Source organism: Diabrotica virgifera, chromosome 4 (assembly GCF_917563875.1).
Source record: "Diabrotica virgifera virgifera chromosome 4, PGI_DIABVI_V3a".
Lineage (NCBI taxonomy): Eukaryota > Metazoa > Arthropoda > Insecta > Coleoptera > Chrysomelidae > Diabrotica > Diabrotica virgifera.
In genome coordinates this window covers 162563089-162583921 of record NC_065446.1, presented here as the reverse complement: position 1 = coordinate 162583921, position 20833 = coordinate 162563089, and the positions used below count along the sequence as shown (strand labels likewise).

General features: G+C 36.4%; 1 protein-coding gene across 1 annotated transcript in view; it reads left to right on the top strand.

The window, feature by feature from the left end:
- LOC114336768 (dynein axonemal heavy chain 10) overlaps window positions 1–20833 on the top strand; it is an 863661-nt gene that overhangs the window by 804311 nt on the left and 38517 nt on the right. Inside the window, exon 60 of the mRNA XM_050648469.1 lies at window positions 20134–20265. Coding sequence (XP_050504426.1) covers window positions 20134–20265 — 132 coding nt within the window. The remainder of the gene's footprint in view (window positions 1–20133; window positions 20266–20833) is intronic.

The following is a 20833-nucleotide window of genomic DNA, read 5'->3' as shown; positions in this document are numbered from 1 at the left end:
CAAATCTGAAAACGGCATTTCGCTATCCGTAACCATCTTCGAGATATCCGACCTCAAATTCCTCATTGTGATGTCACAAAAGCCTTCTTTAATGTCAAATGTAGGAGGCTTAATTATTCCGTTGACAGGGGAAGAAATCACTTCTGGTTTACCTTCAACTCTCAGTTTCTGGGACTTTTCAATTTCTAGGCGGATATTTTCAAGAATTCTCGTTACCTCATCGTTCCTTTTTTTTCTACTAGGCCTCTTGTTACTTCAATCTCTTTAATCATGTCTTCTTTTGTCTCTTCGATTTCTTTTTTCATATCTTCTTTTGTCTCTTCGATTTCTCTTTTCATATCTTCTTTACTCACTTTTGAAGTCTCTATTTTTGAGATAAGTGTCACGAGCAGCTCTAGGTCTTCCTGGCGAGGTAAATTTTCATTTTCTTTTTCTTCCTGCCGACGTTTTTCTATGGCGGCAATCATGTCTCTAATTTCTTCCATCGTCTCGCTTCTTGTTTTCACCATACAAATTCTCTTAATCCCACTTTACTCCTGGCACCAATTGTTGCAATTCTAGCTGGGTTCAGGGACTAAGTGAATTATTAGGGTATTTTAACAAGTTTATTTAAAACTCTTAATAAACTAAGGTACAAAATTGAATTTCAAAAACCAACGTGACAAAAATAATGACAAAACTTCTAATTGACAAATATACTTAACTGTCAGATCCATTAGTAGTCTGACTTACTAACTTACGCCTATGTGAATATCCACAATAAGACGAAGTAGTGACAGCTTAGTTCCCGATGGACTTCTCAATGGCGACAGATGCAGTTTTACCATCGATACTGGGGCAACTAGGTCAGTTATGAGTAAACGTTTACTGGACCAGTCATCTACACGATTAATATCGAAACCTCCCATACTAGAGACAGCGACAGGCGAAAACATAACTGTTTATGGGGAAAGTTGCATAAAAATCGAGCTGGGACACATCGAGATAGAAGTAGTGGTCCTAGTAGCCGACATCGTAGACGAGCTCATCCTAGGTGTCGACATTATGTCCGAACATGGGTTTATTGTAGATGTCAGACACAGGAACTTAGTCGTCGGCAATGAAGAAATTCTACTGTCATCCTCTAGAGAGCAGCACAATGGGCTAAAGATGTTAGTAGCAGAAGACACGAAGATCCCTCCTGTGCAACGAACAGTGAAAAGATCGTGGTTGCACAAATTGATGCATCTGGTGGCTTGGGAGCCATGTTATTAGAACCAGACGAGCAGATTCATGAGGGCGTCATTGTGGCCAGATGGTAGATGGGGATAAGCAGACCGTTCCAGAAAGGGTGCCCAACCCAAATGGCAATAAAATTACCTTTAAAAAGGGTCAAGTGCTTGGAATATGCGAGCCAGTTGTAAGAGTGACCAGAATAGAAGAAAACGTGCCAACAGCTAGCAGTACACACCAACTCTCCACTAAAATTTTGGAAAATCTTAAGAAGTCATGGGGACATCTATCTGAAGATGCATACCAAAAAGCAGAAGAGTTCATCAACAACGAAAGTGACATATTCTTTAAAGGAGAAATAACTGGCCGCACTGACTTAGTCCAACATCGGATTAACACTGACAACTTCAACCCCATAAGACAGGCACCAAGACGTCTTCCATTTGCAAAACAAAAAGAAGCTTTTGGCATCCTTGAAGATATGCGAAAGGAGAATGTCATCGAAGAGTCGAGTAGCCCCTGGTCTTCTCCAGTGGTGTTGGTAACCAAGAAAGATGGCTCAACGCGATTCTGTGTCGACTACAGGAGGCTGAATAGCGTTACCAAGGACAGCTATCCACTGCCCCATATTGATGATACACTTAGTGCCTTGGCTGAGTCGAAATGGTTTTCCACTGTGGACCTCAAAAGCGGTTATTAGCAGGTTGCAGTACACCCTGAAGACAGAGAGAAGACCGCATTTTCTGCTGGAAATGGGCTCTACCAATTAAAAAGTTTTGCCATTATTTTTGTCACGTTGGTTTTTGAGATTCAATTTTGTACCTTAGATTATTAAGAGTTTTAAATAAACTTGTTACAAGACCCTAATAATTCACTTAATCCCTGAACCCAGCTAGAATTACAACAATTAAATCACATTGTTATGAATCACATAGGCGTAAGTTAGTAAGTCAGACTACTAATGGATCTGACAGTTAAGTATATTTGTCAATTAGAAGTTTTGTCATTATTTTTGTCACGTTGGTTTTGAGATTCAATTTTGTACCTTAGTTTATTAAGAGTTTTAAATAAACTTGTTAAAACACCCTAATAATTCACTTAATCCCTGAACCCAGCTAGAATTGCAACAATTGGTGTCAGGAGTAAAGTGGGATTAAGAGAATTTGTATGGTGAAAACAAGAAGTGAGACGATGGAAGAAATTAGAGACATGATTGCCGCCATGGAAAAACGTCGGCAGGAAGAAAAAGAAAATGAAAATTTACGTCGCCAGGAAGACCGAGAGCTGCTCGTGACACTTATCTCAAAAATAGAGACTTCAAAAGTGGGTAAAGAAGATATGAAAAGAGAAATCGAAGAGACAAAAGAAGATATGAAAAAAGAAATCGAAGAGACAAAAGAAGACATGATTAAAGAGATTGAAGTAACAAGAGGCCTAGTAGAAAAAAGGCACGATGAGGTAACGAGAATTCTTGAAAATATCCGCCTAGAAATTGAAAAGTCCCAGAAACTGAGAGTTGAAGGTAAACCAGAAGTGATGTGTTCCCCTGTCAACGGAATAATTAAGCCTCCTACATTTGACGGCGAGATCTCCTGGCCAGTGTAAAGAAGACAATTCGAAGCTGCTGCACAAAATAATGGATGGACAAATGAACAGAAGGCAACTGCTCTCATATTAGCACTTCGAGGTAAGGCTGTAGAAATCCTTCAAAACATTCCAGAGGACGCACAAAAGAAATATGAGACTGTCGTATCGGCTCTAGAACTAAGATACGGCAGCCAATATTTGAAGCAAGTATACCAGAGCCAACTAAAAGTGCGTATCATCCAAGTCTTCAACGAATCTGTGCAAGAATACGGAGCAGAAGTAGAAAAGATGGCACGACTTGCTTGGCCCGAAGCCCCTGAAGAGTTTCTACACCAGTTTACCATCCAATGTTTCCTTGAAGGCCTGCGTGATGTAGACCTCCAGCAGACATTACGACTAGGAAGAGGACGCTACCAAATATTGAAGGACGCTCTTGTAGCAGCATTGGAGTACGAAGCCGTGAAGAATGTATCCCGCCATCAACGCAAAGTCCATCAAATAAGAAGTGTTGCTGAAGTGGAAGAAAGCGATCTAAATACGTTGTCCCACGTGTTGGCCGCCTAATTTGAGAAATATCTTGACCCTATAGCTGAATCTTTGAAGCCAAGACGTCAGGGGCGCCGAAGGTGTTATAATTGTGGAATGTTTAGCCACCTTCAACGTGATTGCAGACAACGTACAAGATCAGAGGACAGTAGGCAACCTCCACAAGATTAACGCAATTCGGAAAACTAAAAGAAGTCAACGTCAAGGGGCGCACGTTGGCTGACCTGTCCCAAGCTCCCAGATTCTCAATATCCACAATAAGACGAAGTAGCGACAGCTTAGTTACCGATGGATATCTCAATGACCACAGATGCAGTTTTACCATCGATACTGGGGCAACTAGGTCGGTTATGAGTAAACGTTTCCTGGACCAGTCATCTATAAGACCAATATCGAAACCTCCCGTACTAGAGACAGCGACAGGCGAAAACATAACTGTTTATGGGGAGAGATCCGTAAAAATACAGCTGGGACACGTCGAGATAGAAGTAGTGGTCCTAATAGCCGACATCGTAGACGAGTTCATCCTAGGTGTCGACATTATGTCCGAACACGGGTTTATTGTAGATGTCAGACACAGGACCTTAGTCGTCGGCAATGAATAAATTTTACTGTCCTCTAGAAAGCAGCGAAATGGGCTAAAGATGTTAGTAGCAGAAGACACGAAGATCCCTCCTAACAGCGAAAAGATCGTGGTCGTTCAAATTGGTGCATCTGGTGGCTAGGGAGCCATGTTATTAGAACCAGATGAGCAGATTCATGAGGGCGTCATTGTGGCCAGATGTTTGGTAGATGGGAATAAGCAGACCGTTCCAGTAAGGGTGGTCAACCCAAATGGCAATAAGATTACCTTCAAAAAGGGCCAAGTGCTTGAAATATGCAAGCCAGTTGTAAGAGTGACCAGAATAGAAGAAAACGTGCCAACAGCTAGCAGTACACACCAACTCTCCACTGAAATTTTGGAAAATCTTAAGAAATCATGGGGACATCTATCTGAAGATGAATACCAAAAAGCAGAAGAGTTCATCAAGAACGAAAGTGACATCTTCTTTAAAGGAGAAATAACTGGCCGCACTGACTTAGTCCAACATCGGATAAACACTGACAACTCCAACCCCATAAGACAGGCACCAAGACGTCCTCCATTTGCAAAACAAAAAGAAGCTTTTGCCATCCTTGAAGATATGCGGAAGGAGAATGTCATCGAAGAGTCGAGTAGCCCCTGGTCTTCTCCAGTGGTGTTGGTAACCAAGAAAGATGGCTCCACGCGGTTCTGTGTCGACTACAGAAGACTGAATAGCGTTACCAAGAAGGACAGCTATCCACTGCCCCGTATTGATGATACACTTAGTGCCTTGGCTGAGTCGAAATGGTTTTCAACTGTGGACCTCAAAAGAGGTCAGAGAGAAGACCGCATTTTCTGCTGGAAATGGGCTCTACCAATTCAAAGTGATGCCATTCGGATTGTGTAATGCACCTGCCACGTTTGAACGTTTAATGGAGCTAGTACTTAGAGGACTTACATGGAAAATCTGTCTGGTATACCTCGACGACATTATGGTCATCGGAAAAGATTTCGACGAACATCTTGCCAATTTGAAAGAAGTTTTTATCAGACTAAGGAACGCTCACCTACAAGTAAATGCCAAGAAGTGCGAGCTCTTCCAAGAAAAAGTTAGTTTCCTTGGACATGTAATTTCATCCTTAGGAGTTGCAGCAGATCAAGCGAAAATAAAAGCAGTACAGGAATGGCCCACACCAAGAAACAAACACGATATCCGAAGCTTCCTTGGCCTTTGCAGTTACTATCGTCGCTTCGTGAAAGATTTTGGTAAGATTGCCAAACCTCTCCATAATCTGACTGAGAGAAAGCTGTCATTTGATTGGACACCATAGTTCCAGCTTGCCTTCACCACACTTAAGCATAAATTGACTACGGCTCCAATCCTGGCATATCCGAAAAAACAGGGTCTTTTCGTGCTTGATACAGATGCTTCTCAAAATGGCATCGGGGCGGTGCTTTCCCAAGTACAAGAGGGCGAGGAACGCGTCATAAACTTCAGCAAAACTCTGGGAAAAGCAGAAAGAAACTACTGTGTCACCAGACAGGAGTTACTGGCAGTCGTCAAAGCAGTAGAACACTACCATTCTTTCCTCTATGGCAGAAAATTCTTGATAAGAACCGACCATTCTGCCTTGCAATGGCTTCTCAATTTCAAGACACCTGAAGGCCAGATAGCTCGGTGGCTGGAGAAACTACAGACCTATGATTTTAAAATTCGTCACCGAGCGGGAAGAAGTCATGGAAATGCCGACGGTCTCTCGAGAAGACCATGCAAAAGGAGGAACTGTCGATTCTGCGAGCGCCAAGAAGAACGAGAGGGCCAGATTCTACAGTTGAGAACCATAGAGGATAGAAGTGACGAAGAAGCTCTAGAAAACCTTGAGGCTGAACAGAAGGAAGATACAGATCTAAAAATAGTTCAGGAGTGGCTGGACAATGGAGCTAGACCACAGTGGCAGGAGATTGCAAAATATGGGCAAGCAGTGAAGGGCTATTGGCTTTAGTGGGACTCATTGTGTCTACGAGATGACATTATCACTCGTAAATGGGAGAGTCCAGATGGAACAAGAACAGTGCCCCAAGTTGTTATTCCAAGGTCATGTGTTAAGGACGTGCTTGCAGAACTACACGATAGTCGCTCCAGGGGGCATTTTGGAATCAATAGGACTCTGGCTAGAGTCCGTGAGAGGTATTATTGGGTTCATTGTCGGCAAGATGTGGAAGAATGGTGCAAACGATGTGACCTGTGTGCATCCAAGAAGGGACCCAAAACAAGACTTAGGGGAAAACTCCAACAATATATTACTGGAACTCCATGGGAACGAGTTGCTGTAGACATTTTGGGACCATTTTCAGAGACAACATCAGGAAATAAATATTTGATGGTTGCTATGGATTATTTTTCCAAATGGCCTGAAGTAGTTGCACTACCCAACCAAGAAGCAGTTACAGTTGGTGAATCCCTACTTGAGAATGTCGTTTCCCGACATGGTGTTCCACTTCTGCTTCATTCTGACCAGGGGCGCAACTTCGAATGCAGTTTGGAAGACCATGATGGCTTTGTTAGGAATTAAGAAGACCAGAACAACACCACTCCATCCTCAATCCGACGGCATGGTAGAAAGACATAACCGGACCATCAACAACTACCTGTCCCTGTTTGTAGACGAAAACCAGAGAGACTGGGACAAACTGGTGCCTCTGTTTCTACTAGCATACCGAAGTTCCCAACATGATGCAACTGGTTACACTCCATCAATGCCGTTAACTGGTCGAGAGATGAGGCTTCCCATCGATCTCCTACATAGTAATCTACCAGACGGAGAGGCGGTTCAAGAGACACTCCCCGAGTATGTCAGCGGCCTAAAGGATCGACTGGTTAAGGTCCACGATTTCGCCAGGAACAATCTGCAACTCACCAGTGACCGGATGAAGGTTAGGTTCGATCAGAAATCCACACCTGTTAGTTTCAAGGAACAGTTTGATGCAGTTTGGCTCTATCAACCAACGAGAAGGAAAGGTCAAAGTCCCAAGTTGCAGCGGCCTTGGGAGGGACCGTATCTGGTTATTAATAAGATAAACGACCTTGTGTATAGGGTGCAACTGACGCCAAGAAGTAAGCCGAAGGTCGTCCACCTAGAGAGACTGTGTCCTTATGAAGGGCAGAATCCACCGACCTGGTCCATTTAGGTACTGTTCGGGGCGAACAGCCTGAAAGAAGGGGGTGGTGTTATGAATCACATAGGCGTAAGTTAGTAAGTCAGACTACTAATGGATCTGACAGTTAAGTATATTTGTCAATTAGAAGTTTTGTCATTATTTTTGTCACGTTGGTTTTTGAGATTCAATTTTGTACCTTAGTTTATTAAGAGTTTTAAATAAACTTGTTAAATCACCCTAATAATTCACTTAATCCCTGAACCCAGCTAGAATTGCAACAAGATTTATTTTCTTGCGACAGAGAAACGTCAACTCAACTTGTTTTCGTTTGACGCAACTAAACGTCAACATAAAATTGAAATGTCAAATAGATACATTTTATTTATACAGAGTGTCCCAAAAGTAGTGGAACGGTCGAATATCTCGCGAACTAAACATCGGATCAAAAAACTGAAAAATACGTGTTCAATCATTTTCAAAAATCTATCCAATGACACCAAACACCAACCCCCACTACACCCCCTGGAGGTGGCGTGGAGGGTAACTTTAAAATCTCAAATGGAAACCCCTAGGTTTTCTTGCAGATTTGGATTCGTTACGTAAAAGTAAGCAACTTTTATTCAAGACATTTTTTCGAACTGTGGATAGATGGCGCTATAATTGAGAAAAACGATTTATCCTGATACCATAGGTAAATTATAGAAACGGTCTAATATCTCGAGAAATACACTTCCAAATGAGAAACCAAAAAAAAGGTTTTTAATAATTTTCGAAAACCTATCGAATAACGCTAAACATGACCCTCCAACCCACCCCCTGGAGGTGGGGTGGGGGGTAACTTTACCCCTACTTTTTATTATAGATTCGGATTCGTCATGAAAAACTAAGCAACATTTATTCGAAACATTTTTTAGAATTGTTGATAGATGGCGCTTTAATTGGAAAATACGATTTATTAGCGCCATCTATCAGCAATTTTAAAAAATGTTTCGAATAAATGTAGCTTAATGTTTCATGACGAATTCGAATCTGCAATAAAAAGTGGGAGTTGCTATTTAAGATTTTAAATTTACCCCCACCCCGTTTCCAGGGGGTGGGTTGGAGGGTCATTTTTGGTGTTTATAGATAGGTTTTCGAAAAATATTAAAAACCTGTTTTTTTGGTTTCTCCTTTGGAAGTGTATTTCTCGAGATATTAGACCGTTTCTATAATTTACCTATGGTATCAGGATAAATCGTTTTTCCCAATTATAGCGCCATCTATCCACAGTTCGAAAAAATGTCTTGAATAAAAGTTGCTTACTTTTACGTAACGAATCCAAATCTGCAAGAAAATCTAGGGGTTTCCATTTGAGATTTTAAAGTTACCCCCCACCCCACCTCCATGGGGTGTAGTGGGGGTTGGTGTTTGGTGTCATTGGATAGATTTTTGAAAATGATTGAACACGTATTTTTCAGTTTTTCGATCCGATGTTTAGTTCGCGAAATATTCGACCGTTCCACTACTTTTGGGACACCCTATATATGTTAATGTAATGTTATGTTACAGTTCACTATTTTCAACGAAAACTGTGTTTATTTTATATTTATTAATTTTTTCAATAAAATAGTTTAAATATTAATTTTCTGGCAAATATTTATATAAATAAATATAAATAATATGGTATATCAGCTTCAACATCACATTCGGCTATAAACGCCTGTAGTCGTAATCATCACGGCCTGTCCGAGACGTTTGTTTTATTTGAGCTGTCTACTCAATGATATATAATATTATGTAGTATATTATGTTTATGTATTACAGCATATCAACTTAAGTTGGACACATATTATGGGAAAGTACTTAAATACTTACATCTAAAATTATTTTTTTTTAAAATTTAATTTTGGCTTATTTCCCATCTAAATAGTTAATTATAAAAATGTCACAAGGAAATAGCTTCAGAACAAAAATGGGAAAGTACTTTATTTTTAATTTTACGAAAAAAGTTATTCTTCATAAAAATATATGTATGGTCTAAAACCGAATATTCAACCAAACAGATATTAAATCTATATTATACGAGGTATGTCAAAAAATATGAAGTTCGATCAAGATTAAAGTACCTATCTTTATTTTTCACAATATTGAAAAGTGTTATTATAAAAAGTTGTTTGGAGTTAAAAATTATATTCTAATAAATGCAATTACTTGTACCGGGTGTCCCAATAAGAATGACTCTCGGCCATATCTCAGGAACCGTTTATAATACAGCTTTGAGAAAAAAATATTTATAATAAAAGTTGCCTCGAGAAAAGCCTGGAAATTATTTTCATAATTGTAAGTCCACCGCTAGAGGGCGTAATTGAATATCAAAAATTAAAAAATCAAAATTTTACAAAATTTACCTAATAAAAGGGCACTGGAAATCAAATCATCGTATTGTCCATGAAATTTTGCGCACATTTGATTTCACAAGTTCTTATGAAAAAATGGTTGTAAGTCCGGTTCTGCTAAATCGAATTTTGCATACTTGGTCTTGTTGAAAACAGCTTTTTTCGTCAATGTAAGTGTCCTATTTTCGAAATAGCCTAATAGGTAGTATGCAAGCTAGGAGGCGTTATTTACTTATTTTCAGAAATCTAGTTTTCTTTGGAAAATATTAAATACAAGTATGCCATTTTAATCCTATTTTACAAAATTAGACCAAATTAGAAACATAATACTGAAAACGGCATGTCGATACCTTTTTTCTATCTCGAGATATCTTAAGAAACGTGTAAATTTTAAACAACTGTTAATGTCACTGGTAAACGAAGTTAAGGAAAAGTAGTGTGCTATGGAAAAAACAAAGAAACATTTTCCAGGTGTAAACGTATATAATTAATTAAAACAACAATTAGACAAACAGCACTATAAAATATATCAAAGAAATAAAAGCAACTACTTACTTTGTGACGACCTAAATGCGCCTAAATGTTCAACTTGTTGCCCATCATTTTCGATGCTATCTTCGATTCTTTCAATTCTTTCGACTCTTCAATTTTCGACTCTTTCAAGAGTAGATTGAACAGCAGTCTCAATTTCTGCTTTTGCAATGCTTTGTATGGCGTCTTTGAATGGCGTTTGGTATTCTCTAGATTCTAGATCATGTTTTCTCGATTAGTGGGCCTAGCAGCAAAAACAAGGTCTTTAATCCGTCCACATAAATAAAAGTCCAAAACAGTTAAATCTGTTGCTATTCAATCTGCTCTTGAAAGAGTAAATTCTTGCATCGAAAATGATGGGCAACAATTTGAACATTTAGGCAGTCACTAAGACTAAGTAAGTAGGTAGTTGCTTTTATTTCTTTGTTGTATTTCATAGTGTTGTTTGTCTTATTGTTGTTTTAATTAATTATATAGGTTTACATCTGTAAAATGTTTATTTGTTTTTTCTATAGCACACTACTTTTCCTTAACCTCGTTTACCGGTGAGAGTAACAGTGTGTTTAATGTCAGTAATGTTTAAAATCTACACTTTTCTTGAGATACCTCGAGATAGAAAAAAGGTATCGACATGCGGTTTCGGTATTATGTTGCTAATTTGGTCTAATTTTGTAATACATGATTAAAAATGCATACTTGTATTTAATATTTTCCAAAGAAAACTAGATTTCTGAAAATAATTAAATAACGCCTCCTAGCTTGCATATAACTCACTAGGCTATTTCGAAAATAAGACAGTTACATTGACGAAAAAGAGCTGTTTTCAACAAGACCAAGTATGCAAAATTGGATTTAGCAGAACCGGACTTACAGTCATTTTTTCATAAGAAGTTCCCACTCACCCCCACCTCTTATTTGCAAAGGTAGACTTAAACTTGTGAAATCAAATATGCGCAGAATTTTATGAAGAATATGATGATTGGATTTCCAGTGCCCTTTCATTAGGTAAATTTTGTAAAATTTTGATTTTTTAATATTTGATATTCAATTACGCCCTCTAGCGGTGAACCTATAACTATAAAAATCATTTCCAGGCTTTTCCCGAGGCAACTTTTGTTATAAATATTTTTTTCTCAAAGCTGTACTATAAACGGTTCCTGAGATATGGCCGAGAGCCATTCTTATTGGGACACCCGGTACATCTAACAAAAAAAAAATATTTTAAATTATTCTTAAATTACGAATACTTACCAAAAGCATTTTAAATAATAACTGTTTTATAATGAATTTTTCGAAGAAGATAAAAAGTACTGCATGGTCTAAAATCTAAGATGCAATCATCATGTCGCTGGTCCGGAATAAGAATGACGTAACTGCAAAAAGACAAATTTCTGATGAGAGCAAAAAAAACGATTTTTAAATAGTTAAAATAGGGATTAAATGAGGAGTAATCATCCAGGAGCATCGGTATGGCATTTATTTTTACAATGATGTCTTTTATTTTTATCCCTAATGGTTCGAATTTCCTTATCTTAATTTAATCCCCGCATTTCAACGTTTTACACAGTTACGTCATTCTTCATCTAAAATTTTTTAAATATTTAAAATTAGTGTAGGAAACAGAGGTTGAACCTTGCAAAACGGACACAAGTCCGGTTTTATTTTTTTTTCTGGTATATCAAGGGGTGCTTATTATGAGACTAACTTTTTCTTAAAAAAATTCGCCCCGGAACCCCCCTTTTCACCCCTTTAAAGGGGGTAATTTGTGGTTTTTGCCGAACGTAGCCCTTCCTGTACCTTTTGCAAAAAATTTCTTTTATAGAAATATGAAGAGGACTATATCTTCTACGATTTACTTCCCATCAGTATATGTCTATCACCCACCGTTTAGTGGGGGTAGGGCCCCAAAGTTGACAAGTTTTTAAAAAAGATGTTTAAAAAAAATGATTTTTCCCTAAGTGTAATGGAAATTAAGAAGAAATTTTGTCACAATTATTCACAAATAAGTGACTGATTTTTTGGTATAGGTTTCACTTAAGGGTAATTAATATCACCTATTTTTAATTACAGGGTGTTACATTTTAAAAAACCCCTTTTATACCATCTGAACCATTTATGCTAGAGTAAACAGACTTTCAACGATTACCCATGTCCTGGTGCTATTTACAAATTTGTATAATACACCCCCATTTTCCCCGGAACCACCCAAAAAAAGAAGAATTAATAAAGAAAGTGATTCTCTTGGAATCCTTCACACACAATGCCCTTTATTAATATACTTTATATATCATTTTGTGCACGTTATTATTACCCATGCATGGACATCAAAAGCGATTTCTTAGTACAACCCCTGTAGCCAAAAAATAAATCAATAAAATAAGGGGTTGAAAAAAATTTGATTTTTGATCCATATATGCATATGCTTCATCAATAGTGTTTTTCAAAAATATATATATGGTTATTGCAACATCCCTGCGGAAACCACCCCTATCCTTGAAAATATACTGCAGAAACTACCCATATCCCTTGTCGAGCATATTTTTACGATTTTCTCAATATCTATGAATTATTTTTAAACAAAGCTTATACAAGGTTAAAGACCACTATTTACTCTAAAAAATAGTTCCTATTAATTTTTTTCGTATAAGCAACCGTTACGGCACAGTGGCGCCGTAAACCTCAGATATGCTTTGGCGGGTTCCAGTTTTTGTTTTTTTTTTCGTCACCTGTTCGTTTTATTAATAAAGTACTTATATAAAATGAAACAACATAGTTTAACCCACAAATTATGACCTATGCACATTTAACATTCTTTGCACCCCAAAGCCACAGTGGTGGCCCAAAATCAATTTTTGCATATTTTCGCCACCTACACGCAATTTATTGCATTAATGCTACCTTAATAGCACAATATTCTCCCTTAAGTGGTCGCTAAACAGTGGCGGATCCAGGGAGGGTGATGGGGGTGATCACCCTCCCCCTCTCAAACCAAGTGATATTATATTTAAAGATTATAAAAATATTCATTCATTTTTATAAAAATTTAGCTAATTGGCACCCCCCTCTTAAGGATGCTGGATCCGCCACTGTCGCTAAAGCATAAAAAGTACGCCATTCTTATAAAAATAACAATATAGTATAAGTATTTCTATAAAAATAAATGAATATTTTTATAAACTTTAAATATAATATCACTTGGTTTGTGAGGGGGAGGAGGGTGATCGCCCCCATCACCCCTTCCTGGATCCGCCACTGCTTCTTCTTCATGTACCATCTCCTCTAAGAAGGTTGGCAACCATCACGGCAATTCGCACTTTCGATACCGCTGCTCTAAAGAGATCAGCAGAAGTGCAATTAAACCAAGCTCTCAAATTGTTTAACCAGGAGATGCGTCTTCTTCCGCGACTCCTTCTACCCTGTATTCTTCCTTGCATTATTAATTGTAACAAGTTATAACGCTCGGCCCTCATAACATGTCCCAGATATTGTAGTTTTCTGACTTTAACTGTATTTAAAACCTCTTTATCTTTTCCCATTCTTCTCAACACCTCGATGTTCGTGACTCTATCCACCCAACTTATTCTTAATATTCTTCTGTAGGCCCATAACTCGAAGGCTTCTAATCTGTCCGAAACATCCTTCTTTAATGTCCAAGCCTCCAACCCATAGAATAATACGGAGAACACGTAGCATCTCAGAAGTCTTATCTTTAAAGAAATTGTAATGTTCCTGCTACAGAGTACTTTTTTCAGTTTGTTGAAAGCATTTCTTGCCTGTCCTATTCTTGCTTTAATCTCTTCTGTGTACTCATTAGTTTCATTAATTATTGTACCCAAATATTTATATTTTTCAACCTTTTTAATTTGTTCTCCATGTATTGTTATGCTTTCTTGGCGCTGCTGAGCTTTTGTGATTACCATAAATTGTGTCTTTTTTGTGTTTAGGGACAATCCGTTTTCTTGGCTGACTTCTACCACTCTGTCAACCATTTGTTGTAAATCTTCAAGCCATTCGGCCACTGCTTAGCGACCACTTAAGCGTGAATATTGTGCTATTAAGCTAGCATTAAGGTAATAAAATGCGTGTAGGTGGCGAAAATATGCAATAATTGATTTTGGGCCACCACTGTGGCTTTGGGGCGCAATGAATGTAAAATGTGCATAGGTCATAATATGTATGTAGGTTACACTGTGTTGTTTTATTTTACATAAGTACTTTATTAATAAAACGAACACGTGACGAAAAAAAAACAAAACTGGAGCCCGCCAAAGCATACCTGAGGTTTACGGCGCCACTGCGCTGTAACGGTTGCTTATACGAAAAAATTAATAGGACCTAATTTTTAGAGTAAATAATGGTATTTAAAGCTTGTGTAAGTTTTGTTTAAAAATAATGCATAGGTAATGAGAAAATCGTAAAAACATGCTCGCCAAGGGATAGGGGCAGTTTCTGCAGTATATTTTCAAGGATAGGAGTGGTTTCCGCAGGAATGTTGCAATAACCATATATATTTTTGAGAAACACCCAAATATTTTTTCCGCCCCCAATTTTATTTATTTATTTATTTTTTTTTTTTGGCTACAGGGGTTGCACTAGGAAATCGCTTTTGGTGTCCATGCATGGGCAATAATAACGTGCACAAAATGATATATAAAGTATATTAATAAAGGGCATTGTGTGTGAAGTATTCCAAGAAAATCACTTTGTTTATTAATTCTTCCTTTTTTTTGGGTGGTTCTGGGGAAAAATGGGGGTGAATTATACAAATTTGTAAATAGCACCAGTACATGGGTAATCGCTAAAAGTATTTTTACTCTAGCATAAACGGTTCAGATGGTATAAAAAGGGGTTTTTTAAACTGTAACACCCTTAATTAAAAAAAGGACAATAATTACCCTTAAATGAAACCTATACCAAAAAATCAGTCACTTATTTCTGAATAACTGCCACAAGATTTATTCATAATTTTCATTACAGTTAGGAAAAAATAATTTTTTCTTAAAAACATCTTTTTTAAAAACTTGTCGACTTTGGGGCCCCACCCCCACTAAACGGTGGGTGATAGACATATGCTGTTGGGAAGTAAATCGTATAAAATATAGTCCTCTTCTTATTTCTATAAAAGAAATTTTTTGCAAAAGGTACAGGAAGGGCTACGTTCCGCAAAAACCACAAATTACCCCTTTAAAGGGGTGAAAAGGGGGGTTCCGGGGCGAAATTTTTTAAGAAAAAGTTAGTCTCATAATAAGCACCCCTTGATATACCAAAAAAAAATAAAACCGGACTTGTGTCCATTTTGCAAGGTTCAACCTCTGTTTCCTACACTAAATAGTGATTAAATAAAGAGTAACCGTCCAGAGCATCGGTATGGCGTTTATTCTTACAATGATGGCTTTTATTATTTTTATTTTTATATAACCAGTGATTCGAATTTCATTATCTTAATTTAATCCCCCCATTTTCAACCCTACTACAGTTGCGTCATTTTTGATCTAAAAATTGTTCTGTACAAAAAAACTATTTTTAAATATTTATTATACCGTTATGTCATTTTTCAAAAAATAAAGTAGCTTAACGCTTCCAAAGTATTGGAATTAAGTTTTTATAAGGGTGTACGAGTACGAGTTACGAGTATAATGTAGATGTATAGAAACTTACATAGAAGTTCCGAGTACTTTGTAAGGGTTAATATTATTTATTTCTTGCATAAAAATGGCGCGTCGTATGAAAAAATAGGAAGATATATTTTTTGTCACAAATTTAACGAGGAATTCAAAAATGATTGCTAACACGTTGACGGACAATGCGTCAAATGTATAAACAAGTGTTGTGACACTATTATGTATTTTGAAAAGTAGAATAGGGAATAATGCAACGTCCATAGATGTTGTGTCACATTACATCAATGGAAATTAGACGTCTATAGACGTTCTGTCCGTCAACTTGTTAATTTGAAATATGCTAATAGTGGCGTATTATTCTTTTTTTCCTTAAAAAGTTCAGGCCATTACCCGTATGCGCACCAATGATAAATACAAAATTTTTAATTGTAGGTAGTCCGTTCTTTAACGGTAAAATATTGCAAAATCTCTACATTTTAAAGAACCGCTTGGATTGACATGAAATTTGGCATACCCATAGCTAACAAGTCAAAGAGAAAAAGTGATATTGTGCCGATATGTGCTTTTGCCCTGGGGGTGGTTTTCACCCCCTCTCGGGGGTGAAAAAATATTCGTCCAAAGTAAGTCAGGAAATGGATAAACTGGCTAATTTTAAGTAACTTTTGTTCTATAGAGTTTTTTCACTAAGTCAATACTTTTCGAGTTATTTGCCAGTGAATATGTACATTTTTTCAACAAAATAACCACGCTTTTAAACGGTTTTTCCAAATAACTCAAATAATAAGTACTTTGTCGAAAAGAATTTTTTAGCAAAAATATAGGCTGTAAAAAGTTTAAAAAAATCTTGTATATATCACGTCTCTATACCTATTAGAAGCAGAGTTATAGCTAATGAAAAATATGTTCATATTCGTCAAATTACAAATGGAATAATTTAACGTGAAATAACCAAAAATGAAGCACATTTCGGGTAAAACTTATTAGAACTTATTCAAAGTGTTTAAAAAAGCTTCATTTTTGTTTTATAAAAAACATTATAGCATCAAAATTAAACAAGTTATGCTCAAAATAAACTTAGTCCCTTTTTGTTTTGGTAAAAAAATCGAGAAAATCACCCCTTAATTAGTATTTTAAATGCACTTAATCGTTACGACTTCACAAGTTTCTTGGCTCGTGCATGTAGTTTATAGTGCATATATATATATATATATATATATATATATATATATATATATATATATATATATATATATATATATATATATATATACAAAATATGCATAAGATGGAATGCAACCACAGACACGTGTTTCTGACTTATTAGTCGTCATCAGTATGGTATAGCCAAACAGGAGCAACGAAACCAATTTGTGGCTGTAATGTTAGAAGACCCTCAGGATTCGAGAGCAACAACTAACACATCCACGGAGGAAGCTACAGCTACCTGAGTACAGCAATGCCAAACGTTTAAAACGTTTTAAAATCAAACAAGGAGAGGTTAACGCGAGTTAATAGATATCGGCATGGCTCGCAACAATGAAAATACAAAATATGCATAAGATGGAATGCAACCACAGACACGTGTTTCTGACTTATTAGTCGTCATCAGTATGGTATAGCCAAACAGGAGCAACGAAACCAATTTGTGGCTGTAATGTTAGAAGACCCTCAGGATTCGAGAGCAACAACTAACACATCCACGGAGGAAGCTACAGCTACCTGAGTACAGCAATGCCAAACGTTTAAAACGTTTTAAAATCAAACAAGGAGAGGTTAACGCGAGTTAATAGATATCGGCATGGCTCGCAACAATGAAAATACAAAATATGCATAAGATGGAATGCAACCACAGACACGTGTTTCTGACTTATTAGTCGTCATCAGTATGGTATAGCCAAACAGGAGCAACGAAACCAATTTGTGGCTGTAATGTTAGAAGACCCTCAGGATTCGAGAGCAACAACTAACACATCCACGGAGGAAGCTACAGCTACCTGAGTACAGCAATGCCAAACGTTTAAAACGTTTTAAAATCAAACAAGGAGAGGTTAACGCGAGTTAATAGATATCGGCATGGCTCGCAACAATGAAAATACAAAATATGCATAAGATGGAATGCAACCACAGACACGTGTTTCTGACTTATTAGTCGTCATCAGTATGGTATAGCCAAACAGGAGCAACGAAACCAATTTGTGGCTGTAATGTTAGAAGACCCTCAGGATTCGAGAGCAACAACTAACACATCCACGGAGGAAGCTACAGCTACCTGAGTACAGCAATGCCAAACGTTTAAAACGTTTTAAAATCAAACAAGGAGAGGTTAACGCGAGTTAATAGATATCGGCATGGCTCGCAACAATGAAAATACAAAATATGCATAAGATGGAATGCAACCACAGACACGTGTTTCTGACTTATTAGTCGTCATCATTCTAACATTACAGCCACAAATTGGTTTCGTTGCTCCTGTTTGGCTATACCATACTGATGACGACTAATAAGTCAGAAACACGTGTCTGTGGTTGCATTCCATCTTATGCATATTTTGTATTTTCATTGTTGCGAGCCATGCCGATATCTATTAACTCGCGTTAACCTCTCCTTGTTATATATATATATATATATATATATATATATATATATATATATATATATATATATATATATATATATATATATATATATATAGTGCATGTAGTGCATAGTTATATGATGTGTAAGTTTCATCAGTTCAAAGTCCTTATTATTGAAAGGGCTGTAGTTAAAAGGGGTTGAACGAGTCACTGATCACGAATGTATGCAAATTTAGAAACACCAATTCTTAATCTATTTTTATCTAACAGAAAAACAAAAAAATACATGATATTCAGAAAAGCAATGCTAACTTTTTTTGTTTTTCGAGATGTTTGGTATCTCTAACAATTTTTAAGTTATTTTGAAAAAAAGCATATTTTTCAAAATTAAAATTTTTTAAATTTTACTTTGAAACCAAATTTTTTCAAAAATAAGCACTTTGAATCGATGAAACTTACAGATCATATAAACACAAAATAAGTAAAATAATTTGTGGAGCGGTAACGATTAATTTCATTTAAGTTGCTAATTAGGGGGTGGTCTTCCCGATTTTTTTTGCCAAAACAAAAGCGACCAACTTTATTTTGAGCGTAACTTGCTTAAATTTAATGCTAGAAACTTTTTGTAAAAACAGGAATAAAGCTTTTTTAAAGACTTTAAAAAAGTTAAAATTGGTTTTCCCCAAAAGGTGCTTAATTTTTTGGATATTTCACGTCGAAATATTCTATTTGAAATTTGGTGAATATTAATCGGTTTTTCATTGCTTATAACTCTGGTTCTACGAGATCCAGAGACCTAACCCGTACACCATTTTTTTACTTTTTTATAGGCTATATTTTGCTAAGAACGTTTTTTTCTACAAAATACTTACTTTTTGAGTTATTTGCGAAAAACCGTCTTAAAATGTGGTTATTTTGTTGAAAAATGAACATATTCACTCGCAAATAACTCGAAAAGTGTTGACTTGGCAAAAAAGCTCTAAAGAACAAAAGTTACTTAAAAATAGACAGTTTACCCATTTCCGGACTTATTTTGGACATAGGTATATTTTTTCTCTCCCAAGAGGGGTGAAAGTCACCCCCAGGTCAAAAGCACACATAGGCACAAGATCACTTTTTCTCTGAAATGTAAGCTATACGTATGCCAAATTTCATGTCAATCCAAGCGGTTCTTTAAAATTTAGAGCAAAAACCGTGAAAGAATGTACTTTTAATTATTTTATAATTTATTATCTATCCCAGTTACGGTGTTACCATTTTTAAACACCCTGTATAAAATTGTATCAAAAAACAAAGCAAAAGCGAAAAAGTGCGGTGAAAAGTACGTTTCACCAATTTTAAAAATCTGAAAAAATTCAGGGTGTAACACTATGCAACAATGTAAGTTATAATTTTTTTTCGTAAGAATGAATGTGTTAGTTATTTTTTTATACTAATTTAAAATTTTAAAATCGTTATAAAAATTTAAATTTCCTGCCAAAAATAAAAAACTAATTTTTCAGACAGAACTTTTTGAATCTTAAAACTTTTTTATTTAAAGATTTTCGCTAGGTCTCGATGCGGCTTAGATAAAAAATAAAAACATAATACGCCTAATTAGGCTTTAGGTGGGTCACGTGACCACCTAGGGGGCTAAAAATTTCAGAAAGTAAGTTTCTCTATATGTGCTAAGCTAAATGGTGACCTATAAGGAATTCGAATCGAGTTGGGGGCATTTTCCATCATCTTACGCGGCTATGCCCTTTGTTTTATCTATCACGTTTCTTGTTCTTTGCCATTTGCGACGGACTATTCTTCTCTAATTTACTAATGTTCCAATATGGAGGGCTATACTATAACTTTCATCAATGGTTTTTTCCTTTACAGGAGTAGTAGTAGTATTTATAATATACAAAATTTGTTTTTCATATTCCAAAGTTATATTAGGTTAGACAAAATATGTTAACGTATTTTTTCTTTAGCATTTATAGATGAACTACCTCTTACCAACAGCCCTGAAGTGTTTGGTTTGCACGCAAATGCTGAAATAGGCTATTACACGAAAGCTACTAAAGAAATGTGGAATATTTTAATTGAATTACAACCTCAAACATGTAAGTTATGATCGAACTAATAATTAATTAATTAAATTAAGACAGACACTACTAGTCTCCCTTTATACCGATAGTGTGGATTTGGGATTAAAGAACAGTAGTCTGTTCTCTTGGGCCTACGGTTTAATATAAAGGTATAAAAACCTTTTCATTCTGATTTCTTTTTTCTAAAAAATTTTTCAAAAAATTTGATTACTTTTCTCAGCATTCGAAAAAATGAATACCTACATTTAAAACACATTGAACATTTTGACAGGCGACATTTTGCGTCTATGCCCTTGATAAATATGTAAGAATTTGTATTCCAAACTTATGCAATGCATATTGCCCATCGACGATAGATATCGATTTTCGATATTTGACCCTCCGGAGATGACCTTGTGCAGTTACGCATAGTTTGTCGCTTTATATTGCCAGTAGGTACTACTAGCGTGCATGTATTTGATATGTCAGATTAAAGATAAAATTAAACCTGCCATAATTTTGGGGTTCTTGATCCCCAAAAACTTTGCTTGGACGCTTAAAATTTAGGTTTTTTATCTATTTTAGCAAATAGTTAAATTTAAAT